Raw genomic sequence first — 24,981 nt, forward strand, 5'->3', positions numbered from 1 at the left:
GAAATTTAACACCTACCTACTATGCTTAAAAACCAATTACAGGTAGATTGATTACTTAGCTAGCAAAGGCAAGACTGCAAAAATTTAGAAGGCAGTATGGGCAGAAAACCTTTCTAATCCACAGGGGTAGGAAAATCATTCTTAAATCACAAAATTACACACAGTTCTATGGGCACCCCAATGAGGTTGAAATACAAACCACAAACTGGGAAAACACACTTGCTTCCATTTGAGCTAACTTTATATACAGAAATCCTAAAATTCAGTAAGATGGTATCAATCAATAGAAGAAAATGAGCAAAAGACTTACACAGACCCTTTATTGACGAGGAAATCTGAATATATAAAGAAAGCAATAAATATGTTAAAATGTGCCCAACCTCATTTATAATTAGAGAAAAACAAGTTAAAAACACAGTGAGATATAAACTCCCATACGCCAGGCTGGCAAAAAGCAAGAGGCCTACCGGCACCAAGAGTGGAAGAGAGTGCAGAGGCCGGGGCTGGTGCAACAAATCCCCACGACCACTTTGGGAAACGGGGGCATTGTCTGGTAAGGTGGAGGCTGCGCACACCTGACGACCCGCAATTGCACTCTCGAGGGTATCACCCGGACTACAGAAATCACTGCAAGCAGGGGTCAATCTCAAGTTCGCATCAAGGTTTATGTGATTGAAGTTAGAAGCTCTAGCAGGGTTCAGAGTGGAGAGCGGCGTGGGGCAGGGTTTGGTCAAAGGTAGAACAAGGAGTCTGGGGGTGTGGGGCACAAGCTGCGGAGTCAGGACTCCCTGAGAACATTAACTCTCCATGTTGTCTCCCTAACAACTGCCTTTCCCCCCCGGCTGAGGATTTATTGGCATAAATGTAACCATATAAAAACATAAGTTACAAAAAACATGGTCACAATGTACCCTCCCCCCAACTCCCTGCACCCTGGGCCCAGGCCCCTAAAACCTCCTTCTGACGAAAGGAGAGAAAAGGGGGGTAGGAACCACCTAATGCCACAGCCCCTCGGCCCGTGCACGGCTGGCCTGGCTGCGGTGGGAGAAACCAGGCACCGCCTCAGTGCATCTGGGAGCTGGTGGAGTAGGACAGCTCACACAGATGGCCCCTGAAGTCCAGGTCAGCGGTGAAGTTCATGCTGTGATTATTCTCAGCACTGGGCTGCATACCAATGGTGCCAACGCTCTCCTCACCTGTCTTCACTGTCAGGTGGTCTGTCCTCCATGTAGCACAACTCTGCTTCCAGTGCGAGTATGGCGACTCAGGGCTGGTGCAGAAGCCGGTCCTCTGTGGCTGCGGGTGAACTCGATGTTGAAGCAGGCCACTAGGGCAGGCATGTAGTCCTTCCACTCACTTGCAGGCAGAAGGGAGAGGTGAAGGTCAGCTCTTCCACCTTCACAGTGTAGATGTCCACCTCTTTTAAGAGGCAGGCAACCAGCTGCTTGGGGCCCACTACATCCACCAGGGGCTCCTCGGTGTCCACGACTTTGACGCAAGACATGTCAAACCCATGCACTTTCTCCCACCAGTGGATCTTGTCTTTGTACTGTGGTCCTTGATGGCTGTCACATACAGTGTGGCTCAGTCGTGGACGATGAGGCCATCAGGCGCCAGACACTTGTCTTGGGCACGGAACAGTGTTGAGCATTGACCGCAGAAGAGACAGTAGTAGCCTGTCCACTCGTTGATGATGATGTCATCCTTCTCTATTAGAAGCTCCACCTCCTCCACCTTCCCCTTGATGATGGTCACCACTTGGTCTAACTTGTTGGATTTGACGATCTTTACCACATCATCAGAGATACTGATGACCTTGCGGCCCCAGCCTTGGCAGCAATCACGCAGAGAATCCCTGTGCCTAAGTCCACGCCCAGCACCACCTTGTCCTAGAAGAGGTGCCGGTTGTGACACGTGGAGTTGCGGCAGGTGAGGGTGCACACTTTGTCTTTCAGCATCTCATCGTGGATGCCAAAGTGAGCACAGGAGTCAAAGTAGTAATCTTTGGACGTCATGTCCTCAGCTCTGGGCTTCTTGCTATTTCCTGCTTGGCCACAGGAGACCTCCCTGATGTAGTTTGTGGCCTTGGCTGTGGCCACCTTCACCTACTCCTCAAGCTGCTGAGATCCCCCTCAACCGCTTTCTTTTTTAAGATCGGTCCCAGTAAGTAACCTGCCTTTTCTCCTCTTTAACACTCCTCTTCCATCTCTCAGTTCCTAAGGTGTTCCCCACCACCTTTTAAAAAGTTACTGCCCAATGTGGAAAATGGATGGGATATAATTGGCCACTCACTTGTCAATAACACATTTTCTCATTTTTTACTTGGGTTCTGTGGGATAACATCAGTCTCTGTATTCATTTCCTAAGGCTGCAGTAACAAATTATCACACGCTGAGTGGCTTAAAACAACACGAACTTATCATCTTACCCCTCCGGAGCTCACCAGTCTGGAATGAGTCTCATTGGACTACAAGCAAATGAGGTGTCACCCCCCTTCTGGACACTCTAGAGGAGGTCTGTATTCTTGCCTTTTCCAGCTTGCATTCCTTGGCTCCTGACCCCCTTCCATCTTCCAAAGTTAGAATTCTCTTCACTCTGACTTCTGATTGCCCTGCTGCTCTTTTCTTTTTTTTTTAATTGTATTTTTTCCATTATCATTTACTTCAGGTACAACCCCTTTCCCCGCCTCCCCGCCACAATCACCACACTGCTGTCCACGTCCATGAGTCTTTTTCCTATTTGCTTCCTCTCTCCACCTGCTAACCTTCCCACCCTGAGCTGTCATCATACACTCTATCTGTTTCTATTCTGCTTGTTAGTTTAGTTTGTTCATTAGATTTCACATATGAGTGAGATGATATGGTATTTGTTTTTCTCTGACTGGCTTATTTCACTTAGCATAATGTTCTCCAGATCCATCCACACTGTCACAAAGGGTATAATTTTCTTCTTTTTTATGGCTGAGTAGTATTCCATTGTGTAAAGGTCCTATAGTTGTTTTGTCCATTCATCTATTGATGGACACTTGGGCTGCTTCCACATCTTGGTGATTGTGAATAACTCTGCAATGAACATTGAGGTGCTCATATTCTTTTGAATTAATGTTTTCGGTTCCTTTGGCTACAGTCCCAGAAAAGGGATCTGTGTCAAAAGGCAGATGCAGTTTAGAAAGCAGTATGGAGATGCCCTTTTATTTTTAAGGACTATCTTGATTACACTAGGCCTGCCTGGATAATCCAGGATAATGTCTTTATTTTAAGGTCAACTGATAAGTAAATTTAATTCCTTGTGCAACTCAATCCCTTGGTTCACAGCATGTTCACATGTTTTTGGGATTAGGACATGGGTACCAGTGGGGCTGTTTTTCTGCCCAACACAGGCCCCGTGGGTGATAATGCTGAGTAGAGCTGTTAGGCACAAACATTTCAGAGAATAACAGCATCCTCTAGAAAACTTAGATGTTTCCCAGTAGAGATCCATGAGAAAATGCCTTAACTTCTCCTTTTACATTTTGGGTTCTTTATGTGAAAAATGAGTTGTTTAAAAAAATAACTACCCTTCCTGTTCTACAACTCACCGTCTAAAAACATGAGGCTGAGCTGAAGAGCTGGAGTGACTGGATCTAAGTTGGAGGAAGAACATGAATTCTTGTGGGGTACAAGATGCGTCACCCACGAGCAACAACACTTGGACTTCATAGGGTGTGGCCAAATGAATATAGTAAAGGTCCGAACCTTCATACCTCCTGTGTCTGTGCCTTCTATCACATGACCAAGTAACGCTCTCCCTGGTCTTGACCACGTGACTGACTTTGGCGAGTGCGATGTTATCAAACATAATACACGCCGTGGCCTGAAAAGGACTTGAGCGTTTCTGTTTGCTCTTCTTCCTCTGCCTTCACCGTAGGAGCGTACCCAGGATAGCTTCTTATGGGATGAGGAGCATGGGGCAGAGCGGAGTCACCCACAGGGGCCCAGCTGAGGCCACCTAGACCCGGCAGCTGAACTGTCAGACCTGTCGGCAAGCCCACCGAGACTAGAAGAGCTGCTCAGCTACCCTGCATTGACTGCAGATACGCGACTAAGCCTGGTCCAGACTGGCTGAACTCCACTAAGGTTCTGTGATTGATTATCATGAGGCATTCATGGTACAGTTAACTGACGATATAAGGTGACCATATATTTGGTCCTGCACCCCTTTTTAGTAAGGGATGTACATACATCTCCAGGACAAATACATTCGTTCATTTACTCAATAGACATTTACTAAACATTTGCCCCATGCCAGGTACTGTTCTAGACATTAAGGACACAGGTAAAGCACAATGTACCAACCCTCATGGATGGGGCTTCCATTTTCATAACTGGAGACAAAGAAACATAAATATTTGGTGTGACTGATCAGGAGTTGTATTGTGGAGAAAAATAGAGTACGGATAGGGGGTACCAGGCTGTGACAGATGATGGAGGTGGCATTTTACAGGGGGATACTCAGGAGAGTCTCACTGATAAGGTGGTGTTTTAGCAGAGATGGGAATGCAGGGGATGACAGACACGTCATACAGGCGTTTAAGAGAAGCTCACTCTAAATAGAGGGACTTGCAAATGGAAAGGCCTCCTGAGGAAGGCTGCCTGGTGCGTTTGAATTCAAGGAGCAGCATGAAGGCAAGTGTAGCTAGAACGGCGTGCACGAGGGGGACAAAGGTTATCGAACACTGAGGGCCGAGGCACCAGGCCCGACAGGCTATCCCAGGGACGCCGGCTTCCGCTTCCGCTCTGAGTGTGGCTGGAAAGCCCTACCTGCTTTTCTTTTTAATTTAATTTTTTCATTGTGTTAAGATATAGATAACATAAAATTCACCACTTTAATAATTTTAAGTGCACAATTTAGTGGCATTAATTACAATCCTCAGGTTGAATAGCCATCATTGCTGTAGATTTCTAAGACTTTTTCAACACTCCAAATAGAAACTCTGTAACCACTAAGAAATAACTCCTCACGCCCCTGACAACCTCTAATTTACTTCCTGTTTCTATGAATTTGCCTCTTCTATATCTTTCAAACAAGTGGAGTCATATAATATTTGTTCTTTTTTGTCTGGCCTATGTAATTTAGCATAATGTTTTCAAGATTCATCCATGGAACAATAAAATAATTTTTAAAAAAAGATTCATCCATGTGGCAAAATATGTATCAGAACTTTATGGATAAATGAAATTCTACCATTTGTATATATCACATTTTGTTTATCGACTCATTTGTTGATGGACACTTGGGTTGCTTCTACCTTCTGCCTATGTCAATAATGCCGCTATGAACATCGGTACACAAGTATGTGTGTGAGTGCCTGCTTTTAATTTTTGGGTTCATATGGTGGGTCATATGGAATTTTTGATGGGTGTGAGCAGAAGAGAGACATGATCTGATCTGTACACGGGGTGGAAACAAGGACACTGGTTAGGAAGACTGTGTTTACTTTCAGGTAAGATAGGACAGAGAACAGAAACTCATCTCCCTAAAGAGTATTTAAAAGAAGATCCGTAGCAAACAACGCTATTGGGCACCACAGATGCCCTGTGACTGTGCAGAGGAGCTGGCCTCATCTGAAGGATAACAGAAAAGAAAGAGCAATTCAAAGTCAATCAAAAAGGGGAACTTAATCACAATCACAAAGTATTTATTTTAGGCATAGAACTATACTTTACAAATGCTGTTGCTGGTTATAAATGTGCTTGAAAAGACCACCGAGCAAATCCTCTTCTCATGGTATGTATGTGATTTGGGCAAAACATAACCCATGCCCATGGATGCGACGTTTCTAGGATCTTGACTGAATGGCCTAGATAAATCTTCACTGGCTATCACCATGCCGATTGCACACCACATGGTCATCGATCACTTCCTCTCTGCCAGGTACAGCTCTGAATGCTTCCCATGCTTTATCTCACTTCAATGTCAAAATCACCCTATGAAATAGATTCTATTACCCTAATTTATAAAATAGGAAACACACCTAGAGAGTGAGCAGCCAATGATTGCACATTTAGTAAAGAACAGAGCCAAAATTCCAAATCCACACAGCATGACCCCCAAGTTCATGTGCTCAAGGGCAGCAGTCCCCAATCTTTTTGGCACCAGGAGCCAGTTTCATGGAAGACAATTTTTCCATGGATGGCGGTTGGCGAAGACAGGATGCGCTCAGGCAGTAATGCCAGCCAAGCTTCACTCACTCGCCTGACATGCCCCTCCTGCTGTGCGACCCGATTCCTAATAGGCCACGGACAGAACTAGTCTGCAGCCCGGGGGCTGGGGACCCCTGGTTAAGGGGTACCTGATTCTCTTGAAAAGGATGTTTAGGAGGAAGAAGTCCTGGGAGCCAGGACCCTATAAAAGGAAAAGATGATGGTGGTAAAGAATACCTGCAATAGTGCTTTGCTTTTCTGGTCCCTGGATTTCTCTCAAGTGGTGGCAAGTCTGAAAGGCACTGCATCTGATTTTTATAGGTTGACTTCCTACCAGATAACTGTCAACTTGACATATGGCTTGAATGTTGATGTTTGAATTACATCAGGCAGATAGTGGGACAGGAGAAAATTTGTTTCTCCGAGCCCTTTAAATTTAAAACATTGCAAACTATGATGGGAAACAAAGACATTCATGGTTGTACTGCTTTAGGCACAACTCAAAGTCGATACCCTGAGTGTGACAGGAGAAACGAGCTATCACTTTCAGCACTGCAAAGCACAAGGGAAGACAACGAAAATTAAGCATGCCCAGCTCTAAAGTACACATCCTCACGGTGCCCATGAAGATAATTGAAATCTGCAAGATTATCACCGGTTTAAAAAGGGGCTTTGGCAATCTGCTTATCGACATGTCAAATGACTTCAAAGAGCAGGTTGGGTGGCTTGACTATATTTTTTATCCCTTAAAAAATATATTAATTTCCTAATTTGAAGTAACAGAAAATTTTGACCTATTTATACATTTTCAGCTTCCTAGGCTCTGGTCAGGAAGCCATCCATTCCACCCTGCGTGTCACTGAAAGCCAAGTTCATTCAACAAACTCAGCACCAACTCTGAGCCGGCAGTGCGCTGGGGCCTGGAGCTGGTTGTGGAACAGACAGGTAGCCCTGCTCTTATGAGCTTTTCTTCACAGTTCTGCCCAGGCTCAAAAACTTTCCGACATGCATGGTGGAAACTTCTAGTATTCACCCGCATTTTCTTATTTATACAGGACTATGTATTTCCCAAACTCTTGAAGTTAGGTGGGGCCCCATGAACAGTTCTGGCTAATGGACATCCAAGGAAATGCCACTCGCCATCCCAGTGTCAAGGCAGTGAAAAGCCTGGTCCCTCAATGCTTCTCTTCGCGCAGCCAGCCCGGGTCCCCGAGTGACTGCATGGGACAGACAGTCCCTGATTCCAGACTGCCCGCTAAGTACTACAGGTGTCTTGTAACATGAGCGGAAATACACCTTTGTTGTGTTAGGCTTGAGATTTCAGAATTAATTTGTTATTGTAGGACAGCCTAACACATGTGTTTCGTTGTCTAAAGTGTTAGCTGTAAGTTTTCTATTTGACTTCAAAATCCAGAGGCTCCACTCTTTAGAGAACATGATTTTCCGCTGCCTGCCAACTGCCCACATCTCCTTATGGATGTCCATATAAAGTCAGATTTATTCCTGTGCATATTATGTCACTTTGAGAAAAACTTCTCATTGAGAAATACTCTCTTCTTCATTTGCCTGATGATCCGCTAAATCTGGTTCTAATCTTACCACATCCATAATACCCTCTGTAGTAGAAACTGTTTGAACACTCTTTTCTCCACATTGTAAATTCCACCTTACTAGTATAGATTCAAGGAACACTTCCCATCCTCCTTTGTTCCCAAGGGTGCACACTTGAGACTCAGGTTCCATCCTCAGATGCAACATACGTGCGACGCTGATTAGGAGGCCAACCCCGTGAGGAAGTGGATGGGGTGTGGGACCTCTGCCTTGCTGGGCAGGGGGCAGAAGTAACATCTCTTACCAGCAGCCTCTGTGTGGTTCTGGGGGTTTTTTTCCCTGAAAAACTCAGCGAAGAGTCTACTTCCCAGCCCTTTCAACAATTCTGTGCACTATCCCTTTCTAAACCCCTTCCCGTTTAAACTAACTGAACTGTTCTCTGTTGTCTGCAAAGAATTCGGACACATACATTTCCTGAAACCGCAAGTATTCAGAGGTCTCCCATCTCCCAGTCCCTTATGATCTGATGCCATCTAATTTGGCTCTTGCTGTGCTATAGATTTTGTTTCAATGCGCCTATCTTCTCTTCCTAACCAGACCTGCATCTCTTGGAGGACAAGAATCACATCTTAGACTTCCATATCCCAAGCAGTGCTTGGGTCTGCTTTGGGATTGACAGGGTGACCACATAATTCATCATCCAAGCCAGGATACTTTGGGGAGTAAAAAAGGGCACTATTAATAATTACGTTGGGACAACGGATATAAACCAGGACCGTCCCAGACAAGCTGAGGCATACTGCCATATGTGGCACTTACGATTATTGGCCAAATAAAAGTGAAGACATTTGAAGGAAAAGTAATGTAGTCAAAGTCAGAGCACGAGGCAGCAGTTCTGGACAGCTGGGCTTACGCCATCACAGGACCTAGTACTCTCCTGGAGTACCCCCGGTCCCAGACACTAGGACATCGGGCTTGATGGCCTTTTGGGTTTGGGGGTTTCAGAAGTATGGCTTTGATTTTCATGAGGAAGCTTCTGTTCCTAATGAATTCATTTAGATTTGGTAAAAATCACCCATAAAACTTTAACCACAATGGCAATTATGTTGCCAAGAGCAGCTAGTGAACCTCCATAGTAAGACCTTCTCTCTCACCCCAGTCCCTCCCTAAAAGGGCCACAATAGAATAGCAATATTACCAGAAAAACATCCAGACTAAAGTCTCCTCAAAGGTCAAGGTCACTTTCATTATGTCTATCTCCAATGTTTAGTCTAGTGCCTAGATAATACTATTTTGTTTCATAAATGCTAAAACATATCAGAAGCCAGGTATTACCAGAATGTTGTATATGTGTCAGTAATTCAGGCTCAGGTGGGCTGATTCTCTTCTCTTGCCCTCAGCCATTTTTTGCTCTGGGTGTTTGCTTATGCCTTTGCTCATGCTGAGCCCACTGTTCCTTCTATCCTCTCCCCCCACACCTCAATGTGGGCAAAGGATAGAGAGGTAGGAAAGCCCAATCTCACCTCTAAGACATCTCTTTGTGAGTGTGTACAGTTATGTAAAGAATACTTCATGTGGTCTAGCTGCCTTAGCCTGGGCTAGAATAGTAAGTTGAGATAATACTGATAAAAAACCTTAACACCAAGCACATAGTAGAGGCTCACTAAATGGAAGTCACGATTAGTTCCTTGATGCACGCAATTCCCCTCACCATACCCCAGCTACAAGCCTCATGAGGAGGAAAGTTATCACCAGTGATTGGAAATCAGCAAGGGAAATGAAATGAAGGCTAATTGTTTAGCAGCAGCTAGCTCTAAAGATGCTTTGGATGGTACTCAAATTGTTACATGAAAGATACTGCAAACATACCAAACACATTTTGAACTGACACAATCACACTAGTTCGGCTGTAATACCCAATTAAAACACAACCCAGCAGCACAGAACAGAAACTATGTATCTAGACTGAAACCCAAATATTTCTTAACGAGCCTACAAAAGAAACTAATTAGAGGCAATATGAAAGAAAGAAATGCACTAAATATTAAATGTACTATGGTATTAACTGTGACACCACTTTAACATATGGCCAATGAAGAAAAAGAAAAGAAACTACAAAAACTGCTTGGGATTGGAGCCAATATCTTTGGGGTGGAAGGAAAACAGGAAGGAACACACCCTTATTTGCCTCTAACACGGTTAGCTGATCTGTTTGAAATTAGATCCACTTTCAACTGTTTTAACTTAATTATTAAGCCATTTCTTAACCTCATGAATGCAGTTTTCATGTGCTTTCAAATCTGGCCCTGAACTAATAGACCCTTTCACTTCAGTGGTTTTGGAAATGAATGTTAGATGGAGAGGAAAGCATGTTAACGGTGCTTTTCTAAGGGTCAAAGCTCTGAAAATATAGTATGGTTTGTACATAAAACTCAATACACCTGAATATCCTCCTGGCTCTTTGTCTGCTAATGAGGCAAACCATGCCACCCTTGCAAACTTCTTCCTTTCCAAGCACAGTTGGCTGTGTTGGTGCTGAGCTATCTAACTGCTCAAGTGAATCCATTATTAGGATCAAAGTCCCCATAGATGAGAAACAGGTGGCAGCCAGGCCCCCTAGGGCAGCGTTCCCTTCATCTGGGAGAAATGGAATGGTAGGATCAGCTCTCCATTCTAGAATGGTCTCTTTTAAAAAGGGGCGTAAAGAATAAGAGGACAAAATGTTTGTAAGAACAGCCAATGCTCCAAGACTGTTCTTGAGGCTCGCTCTATTACTGTGTCACTCTCGTTACGTGGAGTAACTTCCTAAGGTGGCCTGCTTTCATCTGCCATTTTGTAGGAAATTGTGGCTAATGAGCACAACAGCCAAAATGATAAAAGGCTGTACAATTCTTACCTTCCATTGCTTAGAATAAAACAATGCCTTGGCATGAATCACAAATTAATAATGATGACATTAGTAGTAGCCAACATTTATTGACTGCTCAGCCACTTCTATGTAAATCCTACAAATAGGTACCATTATCTCCATTTACAGAAGAGAGAACAGAGGTGGGGAGAGGCTAAGCTGCCCAACGGCATATTTCTGTAAGTGGCGAAACAGGATTCACATCCAGACAATCTGCATCTAGAATCCATGTTTTTAATTGCTACATAATATTACAGAGTGAAAACTAATGAAAGCAAAGTACTTTTTAAAAAATGCAAAGTAAAAAAAATTAAAATAAAAGCCAGGAAATCCACTTTTCCAAAAGTGGAAATCACATCCACTGTTTTTTAAAGCTGTACTGACTGAACCCTCTCGTTAAATATTAATATAACTACTATGCACAGGCACTTTGTCCACATTATCTAATTTAATCCTCTGTGAATCAGCTGTGTCCACATTACAGATGATGAATCTGTGGTTCAGGAAAGCCAGCTGTCAAAGATCACAGGAACTGTAATTGTAACTGTAATATATATATACATTACTATCCAGAAATGACCAAATAAGACTCTTGCAATTCAAAAGGCAAGGCTATATGGACCTGGACTTAAAAATCCAGGTTTGACCTCATACCCATTAGGGAGGCTACTACCAAAACAAACAAACAAAACCTGCTAGAAAGTAACAAGTGTTGGCAAGGATGTGGCACCCTGGAGCCCTGGTGCACTGTCTGAGGGAATGTAAAACGGTACAGCCACTGTGGAAAGCAGTACGGTGGTTCCTCAGAAAGCGAAAAGTTGAACTGCCATATGATCTAGTAGTGCCACTTCTGGGCATGTACCCCAATGAACTGAAAACAAGATCTCAAAGAGATATTTGTATAACCATTCATACAGCGTTACTACTAAGAGCCAAAAGGTGGAAGCAACCCCAACGTTCGCTGACAGGTAAACGGGTAAAAAAAATGCGATACACGCACACAGTGGAATAGGACTCAGCCTTAGAAAGGAAGGAAGTTCTGACACGTGCTGCAACATGGGTGTCCCTTGAGGAAGTCATGTGAAATAAGCCAGTCAGATAAAGACAAAGACTCTGATTCCTCTTTCGTGAGGTACCCAGAGTAGTCAAACGCACTAAGACAGAAAGTAGGATGGTGGTTCTAGGGGCTGGGGGGCTGTTTAATGGTACAAAGTTTCAGTTTTGTAGGATGAAAAAAATTATGGAGATTGGAGAAAAAATGGACTTTTTGAAGTCCATTGGCCCACATGTCCTCTCTTCCGGGAAGCAGGCACTCACACCGCCACCGTTAGCTTCTAGACGCTCTTTGTTTTGCTTAGTGGCTGACCACTCCCACCTTCTAAACGGCCTTCTGTTTCTCTGGCCACCTTAATGCCTTCCGGAGTGCTGCAGTCACTCCTGCCGGTTTAGGACCTGACAGTGTCTTTAAGGTAATTAATTCTGTCTTTTCTTTGACCAAAAAGATGTTGGATCTCATGCAGGACAATATTATTCATCTCAGATACTAGAGCAGTATAGGCTTTCATGTATATTGTTTAATAGCCTAACAAAAATCATCTAAAATATTCACTGAATTTCCATACACTTCTAGGCAATAACTGTCAAGATATATTAAGTGAAAATAGCAAAAGGGTGTACAATTTACCTAAGAAGGAGGTGACAAAGTGACAAACATATGTGCACATATTTGTATTGTTAAATCAGACCATTGGAAGAATAAACTGAAAACTGATACAGAAACCAATAATTGCTCAAACAGGTAAGGGAGGTAGGTGACTGGGTAGAGGGGGACAGGAGTAAGTAGAAGGTGAACTCCTCAGAACAGACTTTGTAGATCTAATTTTGCAAAAGATTTTACATAATTATAAAACAAAATTAAATTTAAAAAATTCTAAAAAATTGGAAACAAAGTGAAACAAATGCTTTTAATTGTGTATTCATGTAGCTATATGGAGAGGAATAATTTCAGGTGACTTTAAAACCATTATTTGCCTGTACATCCCTGGAGCGATAGACCCGAAGAGCAAAAACAACCGCGAAACTACCACAACAGCTTCAACTGTCTGTGGCCATCACGTACTGGTGTGAGTGTTGGTCTGGGTATTGTTGGACAGTTGTATGAGAATTACAAGGTAATGCAAGTGAGGACCTGCCTTGTTACAGGCAGCTGGGACTTTCAGTGTGGGAGAAAGAAGTCAGAGGTGTAAGACAGAAAACCCCTGAGGCTGACTTGGGTGACAGCATCAATGGGGGGAAAAAGGATATTTTCAACTGTCAAAGACTGCAAGATCTACGTCAATGGGACTGAGGAACCAATCTGATGAGCTTCCACTGTCCAAAAATGCAATCATTTGAGCACCAATTAAGTATAATAACTGCAATGGATAAAAACACATCATAGATAGAAATCTAAGTTTAGAGTAATACTTAAAAACAAGCTCATTGGTTAGTTCTAGAAGATGCTAAGCAATCAACACAAACTTTGAAAACTGACAGAGAGTAAGGATTGAGTCATTTTCTCACCTTTCCTGTATGAACTGTACCTCATGGTAAAAAAAATTGACAAGAGAAAGTTTGTCGTCGTAGCAGTACTTTTAGCTAACACATGAGGAAGGACAGACCGAATCAGAAAGCCGCTATCTGCCACCCCTAATGACTCAGTGACTGTCGCAATGCTCATCAACCACTGACGCCACACAGGGGGACCAGCAGACATGCCTTGTGATGGAAGTGCACAGCACCATATGAAATAATCTTGGCAGAAACTCAAATATGAATCTGATTAAGCCTCTAAGTCTAAGTACTAATTTGTAAAACAAACAGGCAACACAGAACCCCGGTAAATTGCATGAGATGATGCAATTAGCAAACTCCACACTGTGGGAAATGCCACAGTACAGACAACCTAGTTTCTTCTACAAATAAACTGCAGTACAAAAAGAGAAAAAAGAGAGACAGTATATTAAAACTGACTTGTAAGATATACCAACTAAGTGCAATGAATGGATCTTATCTGCATCCTGATTGGAATAAACTGTTTTAGGCCCTGGCCGGGTAGCTCAGTTGGTTAGAGTGTCCTCCCAATACGCCAATGTTGTGGGTTTGATCCCTGGTCAAGGACACATACAAGAAACAACCAATGAATGCGTAAATAAGTGGAACAACAAATTCTCTCTCCCCCTCCCTCTCCCCCCACCTTTCTCTCTCTCTCAAATCAATTATAAAAAAATAAAATAAATGAACTGTTTAAAAAAACTGCCAAACGTGAATATTGCTGGATAAAGAATTAATATTATTTTTGGATATGATAATACATTGTGATTGTGATTTTTTAAAAAGAGATCTTCATCTTTTAGAGATATTTTCTGATATATTTAGATGAAATGGAATGATAAGTGAGAATTCCTTGAAAATAGCCGGGGGGAAGGGGTAAATTAGAGATCAGCTATGAGTTGATAACTATTAAAAGCGCATGTGGGCCCCTGACTGGTGAGGCTCGGTTGGTTGGGCATTGTCCTGTGAAGCAAAGGATCACCGATTTGATTCCCGGTCAGGGCGCATGCCTGGGTTGCAGGTTCAGCCCTCTGTCGGGTGTGTACAAGAGGCAACCAATCAACGTTTCTTTTTCACATCGATGTTTCTATCTCTCTCTTTCTCCCTCCCTACTCCGCTCTCTAAAAATAAATAAATAAAATCTTTATAAAATTAAAAAAAATAAAGTAGGTGATGGGTATGTGAGATCATACTATTCTCTCTACTTGTGAATACGCTTCCAAATTTCAACAACAGAAATTTTCCATAATAGAGATAAAACAATTCATTGATTCCAATCTTTGACGATGGCTCTTGGGTAGTTTTTCATGGTATCAAATGGCCATGGATTTGGTACAGGTGATGCTAGGTTCTGATTGCACATAGGTTTTCTTAAGGTGGAACGACTCAACAGCACAGCAATTTTCTAAGGAAACCACAGTTGTATATGAAGACCATCGTATTGAACAGGCTATCTGATCACAAATTTAGGTTCCACAAGAGAGCTGGATAAAAATATCAATGCTCTTCACATCTTAAAACTGTGTTTTTCTCAAGGTTCCTGTTCCTCTGGCACCTGTCCCTCAACTGCGGCCTTCCCCCACGCCCTCCACACCCACGTACAACTTTTGCCTCCATCTCCACCACCATTTTTTTCTTTTGTTTGTTTGTTTGTTTGAATATATTTATTGATTATGCTATTACAGTTGTCCCATTTCCCCCCCCACTCCAGTCCATCCTGCCCACCCCCTCCCTCCCACATTCCCTCCCTATAGTTCATGTCCATGGGTCATACTTATAAGTTCTTTGGCTTCTACATTTCCTACACTATTCTTACCCTCCCCCTGTCTATTTTCCACCTATCATCTATGCTACTTATTCTCTGTACCTTTACCCTCCTCTCCCCCTCCCACTCCCCTATTGACAACCCTCCATGTGATCTCCATCTCTATGGTTCTGTTCCTGTTCTAGTTGTTTGCCTAGTTTGCTCTTGTTTTTGTTTTAGGTGTGGTCGTTAATAACTGTGAGTTTGCTGTCATTTTTACTGTTCCTATTTTTGATCTTCTTTTTCTTAGGTAACTCCCTTTAACATTTCATATAATAAGGGCTTGGTGATGATGAACTTCTTTAACTTGACCTTATCTGAGAAGCACTTTATCTTCCCTTCCATTCTAAGTGATAGCTTTGCTGGATACAGTAATCTTGGATGTAGGTCCTTGCATTTAATCTTGGGTAATGTAATTATGATGTACCTTGGTGTGTTCCTCCTTAGGTCCAGCTTCTTTAGGACTCTCTGAGCTTCCTGGACTTCCCGGAAGTCTATTTCCTTTGCCAGATGAGGGAGGTTCTCCTTCATTATTTGTTCAAATAAGTTTTCAATTTTTTGTTCTTCCTCTTCTCCTTCTGGCACCCCTATGATTCGGATGTTGGAACGTTTCAAGATGTCCTGGAGGTTCCTAAGCCTCTCCTGATTTTTCCAAATTCTTGTTTCTTCATTCTTTTCTGGTTGGATGTTTCTTTCTTCCTTTTGGTCCACACCATTGATTTGAGTCCCAGTTTCCTTCTCATCACTATTGGTTCCCTGTACATTTTCCTTTGTTTCTCTTAGCACAGGCTTCATTTTTTCATCTGGTTTTCAAACAGATTCAACCAATTCTGTGAGTGTCTTAATAACCAGTGTTTTGAACTGTGCATCCAATAGGTTGGCTATCTCTTCCTCGCTTAGTTGTATTTTTTCTGGAGCTTTGAAGTGTTCTGTCATTTGGGCCTTTTTTTTTTTTGCCTTGGCGCGTCTGTTACTTTAAGGGGCGGAGCCTTAGGTGTTCACAGGGGCGGGGTAACACTGGTCATTGCGCTGTGACGCTGTACGTGGGGGAGGGGCCGAGAGGGAGCAATGGCGCCCGCCTCACTCTCTTCCGGATTTCAGTCTTTCACTCCGATACCCACAATCAAACTGGGCCCCTCTGGTGCTGGTTCTGGAGTGGGTGGGCTTGTGCACGCCCCAGGCCCCCGTGGGTCTCTCCAACGACCTCTCCTGTGAGGCTGGGAGTCTCTCCTGCTGCCGCCCCAACCCCCACGGGCGTTTTCAATCAGAGGTTTGAGGCCTTATTTCCGCACGCTGGAGCCCTGGGTTACGCGGTCTGCTTCGCTCCCCGCCGTTCTTCCCGGTTTATCTGTGCGCGAATGTGGGGCCGCGGGGTGCTACCTGCCGCTCTGCCTGCCCTGTTCTCGGCCACTCTGAGTCCGGCCCTCTCGGTTTATCTGCTCGAACTGGGGCCTCTGGGTCTGCTAGTGGTCGGACTGCCTGCCCCGTTCGTCCCACACTCCGCCAGTCTCGGTCCCGCCATGGCCATGTGAGTCCTCTCCACCCCGGCTGCCCGTCTCCGCCCCTCCTACCGGTCTGGATGAATGTTTTTTATTTCCTTGGTGTCGGACTTCCTTGCCATTCGATTCTCTGTCAGTTCTGGTTGTGAGAGGAGGCGCAGTGTGTCTACCTACGCCGCCATCTTGGTTCTCCAAACCCCCCCCACCATTTTTATAGTCACCTTCTGAAGAACTACTAACACACAGATGAGAGATGGTCTCCACCATCTAAGGAGATATTGTTTGACTCGATTTTCTGAAGGTAGCACTACAAAAAGTTGGTGTAATTATACTACAATATTAAAATTGCTTTTATGAATATCACACGTTTCTCCCCACCTGAGAGTCATTTTCCTAAAAGGGCTCTCAAACTCCGGCACGCGCCAGTATTACCCGGAGGTCTGGTTGAAGCAGGTTTTCCTCGGGCTGCCCTCAGCATTCCTGCCTCAGGTCTGGGTTTAGGCCCAAGAATTTACATTTTTAACAAGTGCCCAGATATTGCTGAGACCACACTTGAGAATCACCATCCTAGACCATCTATGAAACTTATAGATGCTTCCCCCACCCCTTCTTTCTCCTGAGAACAGAGTCCACTGACAGCTTCCAGAGAAAATTTATGATCTATCCTTTCTTTGATTTATATTTATCCCTTTGAACTCGATGTTGCCTTCACTGGATTATTTTCATATAACCTTTTTCTGAAGTGAAGGATCCTTAAATGATCCCTATTCAGCGATGCTCCCTATCAGGTTGGAGGCAGCACTTGGCTCTCATCTCCCCTACTATGAATCTGGCTAATTTTGTCTCTCTTTCCTATTCCCTCCTTCTTCTATTCCTCCACTCCTCTAACCAAACTGAAAAGAGCAATAGTAATAATCATAAAAAGATGTGACTATGTGTTGTTTCCGCTAGACTATAATTTCTTAGAGGGCAGTAACCTTCTGACTTTATTATGGCTTTCTTTTTCCACCATGTGATGGGCATATACCCCTTATTATTTGAAAATACAAGGCCTGTCTTCCATTAATATTTACAGAATTCAAAGTCCTGCCACAGGGTAGGCATTCAATCCATTTTCGTCAAATGGAATATTTCAATCACAGAAGCTCAGAGACCACCGAGGTTCAGGGGACCTATGAGTTGCACAAAAGGCCACAAAGTCTGCTGCCACAAGTGTGGCATCCCCGGCCCGGACCTCACGGCCCCCACCCGCTGTGCCACTCCCCAGCTTTGTCAGAATACGCCAACCGGGCCTAATGCGAGGCAGGAAAGACCACAGTAGCATGGGGCTAAATTCTTAAAGAATAATCATAAAATTCTCAATTAAGAAAATGCACTTACAAAGGAAAACAATTTTTACGTATAATATATTGCTTTAGATGCTTTGGCTTTTCCAGATTTGTTTACAAAGGGTGCAGGGGAGGTTACCATTCCAGAAAACCCAGAAACATACAGAGAATTCAGAAAGACATGAATTCTGATGGGGCTGGTTCTCAAGCACCAAATAGATCATCTCACAGAGCCATTCACCCCCTCCACTGTCTCTGTACGGCACGGGCACGGTGAAACACTGAGCAAAACCGAAACTGTTAACATCAGGCATCTTCAGAGCCTACTCTTTCTAGATGCAACTAGATTTGAGGGAATGGGACAATGACCACTTAGTAACTGTTGCCTATGTTCCAGCAATAAGATTAAACAGGTTACACACACTAATGAAAGTATTCAACACCCCATGAGGTAGACATTATCATTCCCATATAACAGACTAAACGAAAACTCAGGGGTCACGTGCCTAGGATAAACTGGCAGGAAGAGATGCAAACCCAGGTCTACCTGACCTCCAGGCCAGGCTTCGCCCACAGGGTTCAGCTGATCGTTTTCCTCCAAGAGTGCCAACACCTTGATCAGTGTTCCAAGAGCCCCAAATGTCTGAGACATGATTATAACCTCTACCATCTACTTCCAAATCCTGTAAAAATTGGAAGCTGTTCTCTTCTTGCTTAATTTATTTTCATTCATAATCATCAGCTAAAACATTTTAACATCAGGACAAATTCATTAAAGAAGGCTTTTCCACCCAGAGTTTGGCATATCCCCAAAGCTGACAAATAATGAAGCGTAAAGCTAGGTTCATTAATTTATATGAAGTCACAAATGGTGATAAATTGCCCGATGTTTCCCTTACTGTAAACACCGACTCAATACTCCTGACTCTTTGGCCTCACGCACGCTCTAAGAGTGTTTCTAGAGGCCCCGGAGGGCCGGCAGCCCCGGGTCCCGAACCCCATCTCACCCAGGACCTCTGGGCCTCCCCAGCTCAGAGGAGGGCTGTGGTAGCAGTGGACACCACCATCTCACAGGCCGGAGGGAGGAAGCGCAGAGGGAGGAAGCGCAGAGGGGAAGAGGCTGTCCCATGCAATGTACGTGGGGCTGCTCTTCCAGAAAGTAACACTGCAGTTAAGAAACTAATAAAAGGGGAATACTTTTTCTGACTTATGTATCATAAATGATGATGTTTTAAAATGCCATCCTTTTTAATAGGTGTACACGAAGGAATTACATCAGGCAGGTCTTTGAAATACTAGTTTGCCCACGACTACCATTTGTCGTGATCCCTTTTATTGTGGCAATTTAAAAATCAAACTTATAAAACACATTGTGTAGGAAAACAAAAATAAGTCAAATTCCTTTAAAAATTTCTGAAGTAAAAGCCACAATTCTAGCAATCTAATTTAAATGCTGAATTCTACTGTTCGCTCTTGCCCAGGCATTCCAACCCCCAAGTAAGGTTTCTTTTTTAAATAACAGCCAGCATTACTGGTCCTGCTTATCAAGTTTCAGAGCTCACTCCTGGCGGAGCTGGACGACGCCCTGGGCAGGGTACGGACAGATGCCGGTCTGCGCCGCCCGTTATCAGTCCGACGCTGCGCACAGAGATTCCTCACAGGCACTTGTCAAGCTCACGAGAGGGGTCACTCGTGTCTGGGCAGCAGTGCGTCACCGTGCTAAACGAGAATACTGATGATAGTGCCCTCTTTGTCACTACTCCCAAAGTTTAATTAACATGTCCTTGCAATTTATTTTGAGGGAAAAGATAACACATATATTAAGACAATTTTGGGATTATATGGCCAGATAAATACCCCCTATCTTTTCTCCAAATGTTAAGTCATTACTATGTACTCTTCTTGGAGTGTTTAACAATTGTGTTAGAGAAAGGACATCAAATGATGCTTAGAAATGTGATACACATTTTCATTTCACACTCCATCAGCTTTTACAACAGTAGCTCAATGAAATGTAAGAGAGAGCTTGGCAAACAGCCATACAAACCAAGGTATAAAACAGGGGTCAGGTTACTTTTTTATAGAAAGAAAAAAATGTTTAATTTTCACTCCACATGACTAAAGAAGATATTCAGCTAACACCCTAGAGCAGTGATTTTCAACTGTTGTGCTGCAAGAATTGTTAAACATGCAATGCCTGACTATTTAGTCAGGGGCACTGACCTCTTTTCCCTTAGATTATCAAATTAAAGAATGACAACAGCCAACACAACAATAGCCATCTGGTGTGAATGAATCAAAATTATACTTATTTTTTTTTGTCAGATAGGGATAAAATATATTTTTTTGGTGTGCCACAGAACTTTAGTAATCAGTTTATGTGTGCCATGAGATGAAAAAGGTGGAAAATCACTGCCCTAGGGAAGTGCACCATAAGCACATACACTGGCATGCTTAGTGCCTGTTTAACGGTGGGTTTTTGCTATGTTATAAACAGCTTTGTAAAGCAAGAAAATATTTCTTCCCTCAGCCCCTTCCACTCAGAATCTACTGATACAGGAACATACTGGATCAGATCTTCTTTGGTGTTAAATCTCTCACCTGAAAATAATGGCTTTTGCCTTCTGCTTCTAAGCTAGAAGCAGAAACAGCTGATTCGCTTTACAGTAGGCAGAGGGAGCAAAAAAAGCTAAAGGCATCAGCAAAAATGCATCTTTCTCATTCGGATTTCTACGTGTCAGGAAAGATTAAAGCCTCATGCATACATAAAAAGGGAACTATAAATGATAACAGAAACACGGTCTGGAGTCCTTGTGCGCCCACAGCTGCTGTTTGCTGGCGGGGAGAGCGAAAGCGTCTTACACTCACCTCTGTTAAACCGGAGACTTCTCCTTTTGCTAACGGTTTGCTGATGGATGGCGTGTATACTTTGGCGTCTGATACTGGCTGCCCTTTCATAAAATGCTTTCCTGATTCATAAATGTCCACTTCGACCATTTTTCCCATGAATGTGGGGTTCTTTGGCACTAAAACCTTAAAAAGATTTTTTTTCAGAAGGCTTAATTTTCAAAAAATAAACTTATAATTTTAGAACAGTTTTAAATTTATAGAATTACTGCAAAGAGAGCACAGAGAGTTCTTGCACACTCCACACTCAGTTACCCTATGAAAACATTCTACATTAGTATGAGAGACGTGTCACAATTAGTGAGCCACTATTGGTATATTACTATTAACTAAAGTCTACACTTTATTCAGAATTCCTCAGCTGTCAACTAACGTCCTTTTCCTACTCTGGAATCCCATCTCAAGCGGCCTCTGTCTTCCAGCTGCTCCAGGGCCTGGGGATCCAGCAGGAAGGGCAGGCGCTCCGGGGGGAGCGGCCGGCAGCGGGCAGCACTCTCTCACCGCAGGCCGCCTGCTGTCGGGCGGCATGTGCAAGGCAGACCTGGGGAATCCCCAGCAGTCAGCCAGTCGCGTTTGGACAGGCCTTTGATATCCTGCTCTTGGCTGTCCCATGTAATGAAGAAAACGGAGACAACACTGATGAAAGAAAGCCTCATACTTCTGATACCGTCCAAGTTAGCTGTCAGAGTACTGGTTTGAGCACACACTTCAAATAGAGGCCTGCATGTCTGCGTGTGTGCATGGGTGCACGTGTGTGTGTGACCGTGTGTTTGGGGGAAGAGAAAAAAACATTTAAAAGCAGCCCTTTCAATAACCCAAACATGGGGTTTGGAGGTAAATGGCTCCTTTAACTAGTGGTTGCCATTGAGTTATCTGATCTGCTCTAAAACACAGCTACCATATTTTGCCATGTATGATGAGCACTTTTGAGACCAAATGTTTGAAGGGAAAAATAAGGGTGTGCTTATACATGGGTAGTACTAATTCTGTATCTATATAAATGCTTTTAATTCTTTTAATTATTTGTTACATAAAATTTCTTGTACCATAATGTTAAAAAAAGAATGCTAAAATTCCTTTATAATACATATATATGGAAAAAAACAAGTATCTGAATATAAATAAATAAATACATGGAATTAAAAAATTAAAATGAAAGATTTTTTTTTCCTGAAAGTTTAGGCCAAAAACATGGGTGCGCATTGTACATGGCAAAATACGGTATCGCTAGCTCTGCCTCCGGGTGGAATCGGCTACTCTGAAGGGTACTTTGGCTGGTTCACAGGAAACTGTCAGATGGTCCCTTTCCACCAGAGATTTCGGATGAAAGTTCTTGTTTACCTTGAGCAAATGTCTCCCCTGCTTTGGGACTTCCAGGTAGTCTGTACGCGGTATGCCTCCCTCACACTTCTATTTTAATACTGCAGCTACTTGCCAATCTTCTAAAGTTAGGATCCAAAATAAATAGACTAATTCTAATGCAGCAATACTTTGATATCTTGATACAATCTTTACTTCTGGAACTCATCTTATTAGAAAAATAATTCCTATGAAATGTTTGATACTTAGTTGTAGAGACAAAAAAATCAGACGAGAGCCAGAAGTTCCACAGCCAATTTCTCTGAGAGGCAAAATTAGATCGTGGTCTTTCTGAGTTTGATTTTTTATGACCACTGAGCACACTGCTTCATCCAAGTATAGGAAGAAGGTCACCTGGGTGGTGAGTTACTCATGGCAAGCAACCGAACTAAAAGAGCTTTAGCATCAGAATATGAAAGCCCTTTTAAATCGGTTTTTATAAAACACAAAAATCTCTAGAGTAAACTATCCCTGGGAGATGTGGTACTATTCTGGGGGAAAATAACTTGCCTTGATCTGCTGCCTTGATCTGAATGAAGGGCTCAGTGTTTTTCCCCCTCCGGTTTTAATAATTGGAAAAAGCCCGACTGCTTTAAATTGGAGGAAACAGCTAATGAGGCATGCCATTGCCTTTAAAATGAAGGGGAAAAAAGTTCCCCCGCTGAGGCAAAAACCCAGATGGCAAGAGAAAGGAGAGGGAAGAGGCAACAAAAATACAATCAAGCTCCTCCCCAGGGCTGAGCAGAAAGTTGGCCTGAATAGAAAAACGGCTCTCTGGAGTCAATTAATGAGATGGAAAATGGGGAAGAGACTGAGCTCAAACATGGAGCGCTGGAAATCCTTCCTCAATTGTGTCCCCACTGGGTACTGAATAGGGCTTGTTTAGTCTGGGTCTCGAAAGCTTCCCCCACCTTTCCTGAGCACCCAAGGCCCAGTCTGAGATGGTTCCTTGTGCAACATCAGTGCTGGAGGCTCTTCAGGTACTGCTTCCCTGCTTTCGAACATGCACAGGCCACCTGCCCTTTGCCATCCCTTACCTGACTTGCCCACACTGGTCTTAAGAGCCTTCCCAAGCTCTAATTCCAGCCATGACCCATAGAAAAAAAAATTCCACTTCTCATTTGATGAGGAAGGAACAAAAAGGGAAGAAAACTGATTTGATCTTCAAAGTTAGAAGTCCAGGAATGACCCATGAAATCTCTGACTGCATGAAAGTCTCCCACCTAAGAGGGCATACCCCATCTGAATATCTCAGTGCCCCTAAGGAGGGCATGCTTTGTTCTTGATTCACTTTTGAATTTTTACCACCTGGGGAAACGGAGTCCTAAGTGCTGAAAGAGAAGCCTGGCTACTGGTGAGGCAAGGCAGGCAAGCTCACGTGGGCAGGGAAGGAAGCCCTTCGGGTTGGCCTCGAAGAAAATTCTTGGAGTAAAGTTGCTTTGATCCTTACATTGCTCTCCAGAGGTGTTCACAAAATTTGAGTTAAATACAAGGAATAGACTCTTCTCTCTTTGCTCCCAGCATTTTTATCAAGGTGGGAGTTAAAAACAAAAATCAAAAACCAAATGCTAAAACTAAACAAAACTAAAAAAACCAACCAACCAATAAACCTGTCTGAGCACCATGACAGTAACAGGAAATCCCTGCCCTTCCACACTGATGTCACCCATGCAGACATCCTTCCTGTCCTGGAAGGGACTTCCCCCTCCACTTTGCCAGGCTGTGGGAATTCTGGCAGTGATCGCTGCCTGTTCCAAACTCCCAAAAGCCAAAGGCTGGCCCTGTCAGAGACAAATGAGCCCTGAAACACACGTATTCCTTCACAGAGAATGTTTCGTAGACTAAGCCGCAAAGATAAGCCCTGTGTTAGCCCAGCTGGCTTGATGTTATAAAACAGCTTTGCTGCAACAGGATTCTGCAGCCCTCCTCCCTTTCAAGTTACTTTTGCTTAAGCCAACTTACTTTCATTTGGGAGAAAACTTAGGAACACCAAAGCATCTCATATCTCTTACCTGCTCATAGAATCGATTGTGTGCAACATAAAACTTGGAATCAAAAGATTCTTCTGTTACTAATACTTGTTGTCTTTCACCAATCTGGGGAGAGAAGGGGAGAAAAAGGGAATGATGAGGGCAAACACTTGAGAATTCAAAATAAGGGCCAGCCCAAATAACTCTGACCCAGTAAGCAGTATGCTTTTGAGTGTAAAATGGACTCTAAATTGCTAGTTATAGCTAATACAAGAATCACGGATTCAAATTTTCTGACATTGTTAACTATTTGGTAATATAAAGTGAGCATAGTATGAAATCTAATTTTCTTACATAACTATGAAACAAAACTTTATCCTATTTCCTCTTTCAACAGAAGATAATTAAAGCTTCTAAGACATACAAAAATCTTCTAAATATCACTGTTTCTTAAAACAAAGTTGCAAAACAAGCCAGAACAAGCTGCTTCTAATCCAAATTTATGATAATATTTTGGCAATATGAAAGAGTAGTAATAAACATTAATGTGAGTTATGAAGGATGTAATACTCAAGAAAATGCTTCCAAACACTAGTCATTTAGTCCTTGCACCTAAACATTTCACACGTTGCACAATATTCTGAAATTACTGATCAATTCCCACAGCTGCTTACTTACTATATGCATTTCCTCTGTCACAGGCAACTATCTCTTCTATGTCGCAGCCATGATCCCATATCCATATTTTTAAAGAGAAATACAGCAAAAATATGGGACTGCTAATTCTCTACAGGATTAATCTACACTTATTTATATTTATGATCCAAGCATGCGTTTTTAATAACCAAGAAGTTAAATCAGACAAAACATGGGGTAAAAAA

The 24,981-nt window shown here is 43.1% G+C and overlaps 1 protein-coding gene and 1 pseudogene across 3 annotated transcripts in view; both read right to left on the reverse strand.

The window, feature by feature from the left end:
* The window catches only part of CDKAL1 (CDKAL1 threonylcarbamoyladenosine tRNA methylthiotransferase), a 626,103-nt gene that overhangs the window by 25,146 nt on the left and 575,976 nt on the right, over positions 1-24,981 (reverse strand). For all 3 annotated transcript variants that reach the window (XM_053920194.1, XM_053920195.2, XM_053920193.2), the window contains 2 exons: positions 24,143-24,226; positions 20,733-20,897 (listed from right to left, as the gene is read on the reverse strand). In XM_053920194.1, the coding sequence (XP_053776169.1) occupies positions 20,733-20,897; positions 24,143-24,226 (249 nt within the window). The remainder of the gene's footprint in view (positions 1-20,732; positions 20,898-24,142; positions 24,227-24,981) is intronic.
* Positions 1,063-18,516, reverse strand: LOC112309076 (protein arginine N-methyltransferase 1 pseudogene; annotated as a pseudogene).

This window comes from Desmodus rotundus, chromosome 3, assembly GCF_022682495.2.
Source record: "Desmodus rotundus isolate HL8 chromosome 3, HLdesRot8A.1, whole genome shotgun sequence".
In the NCBI taxonomy this organism is placed as follows: Eukaryota; Metazoa; Chordata; class Mammalia; order Chiroptera; family Phyllostomidae; genus Desmodus; species Desmodus rotundus.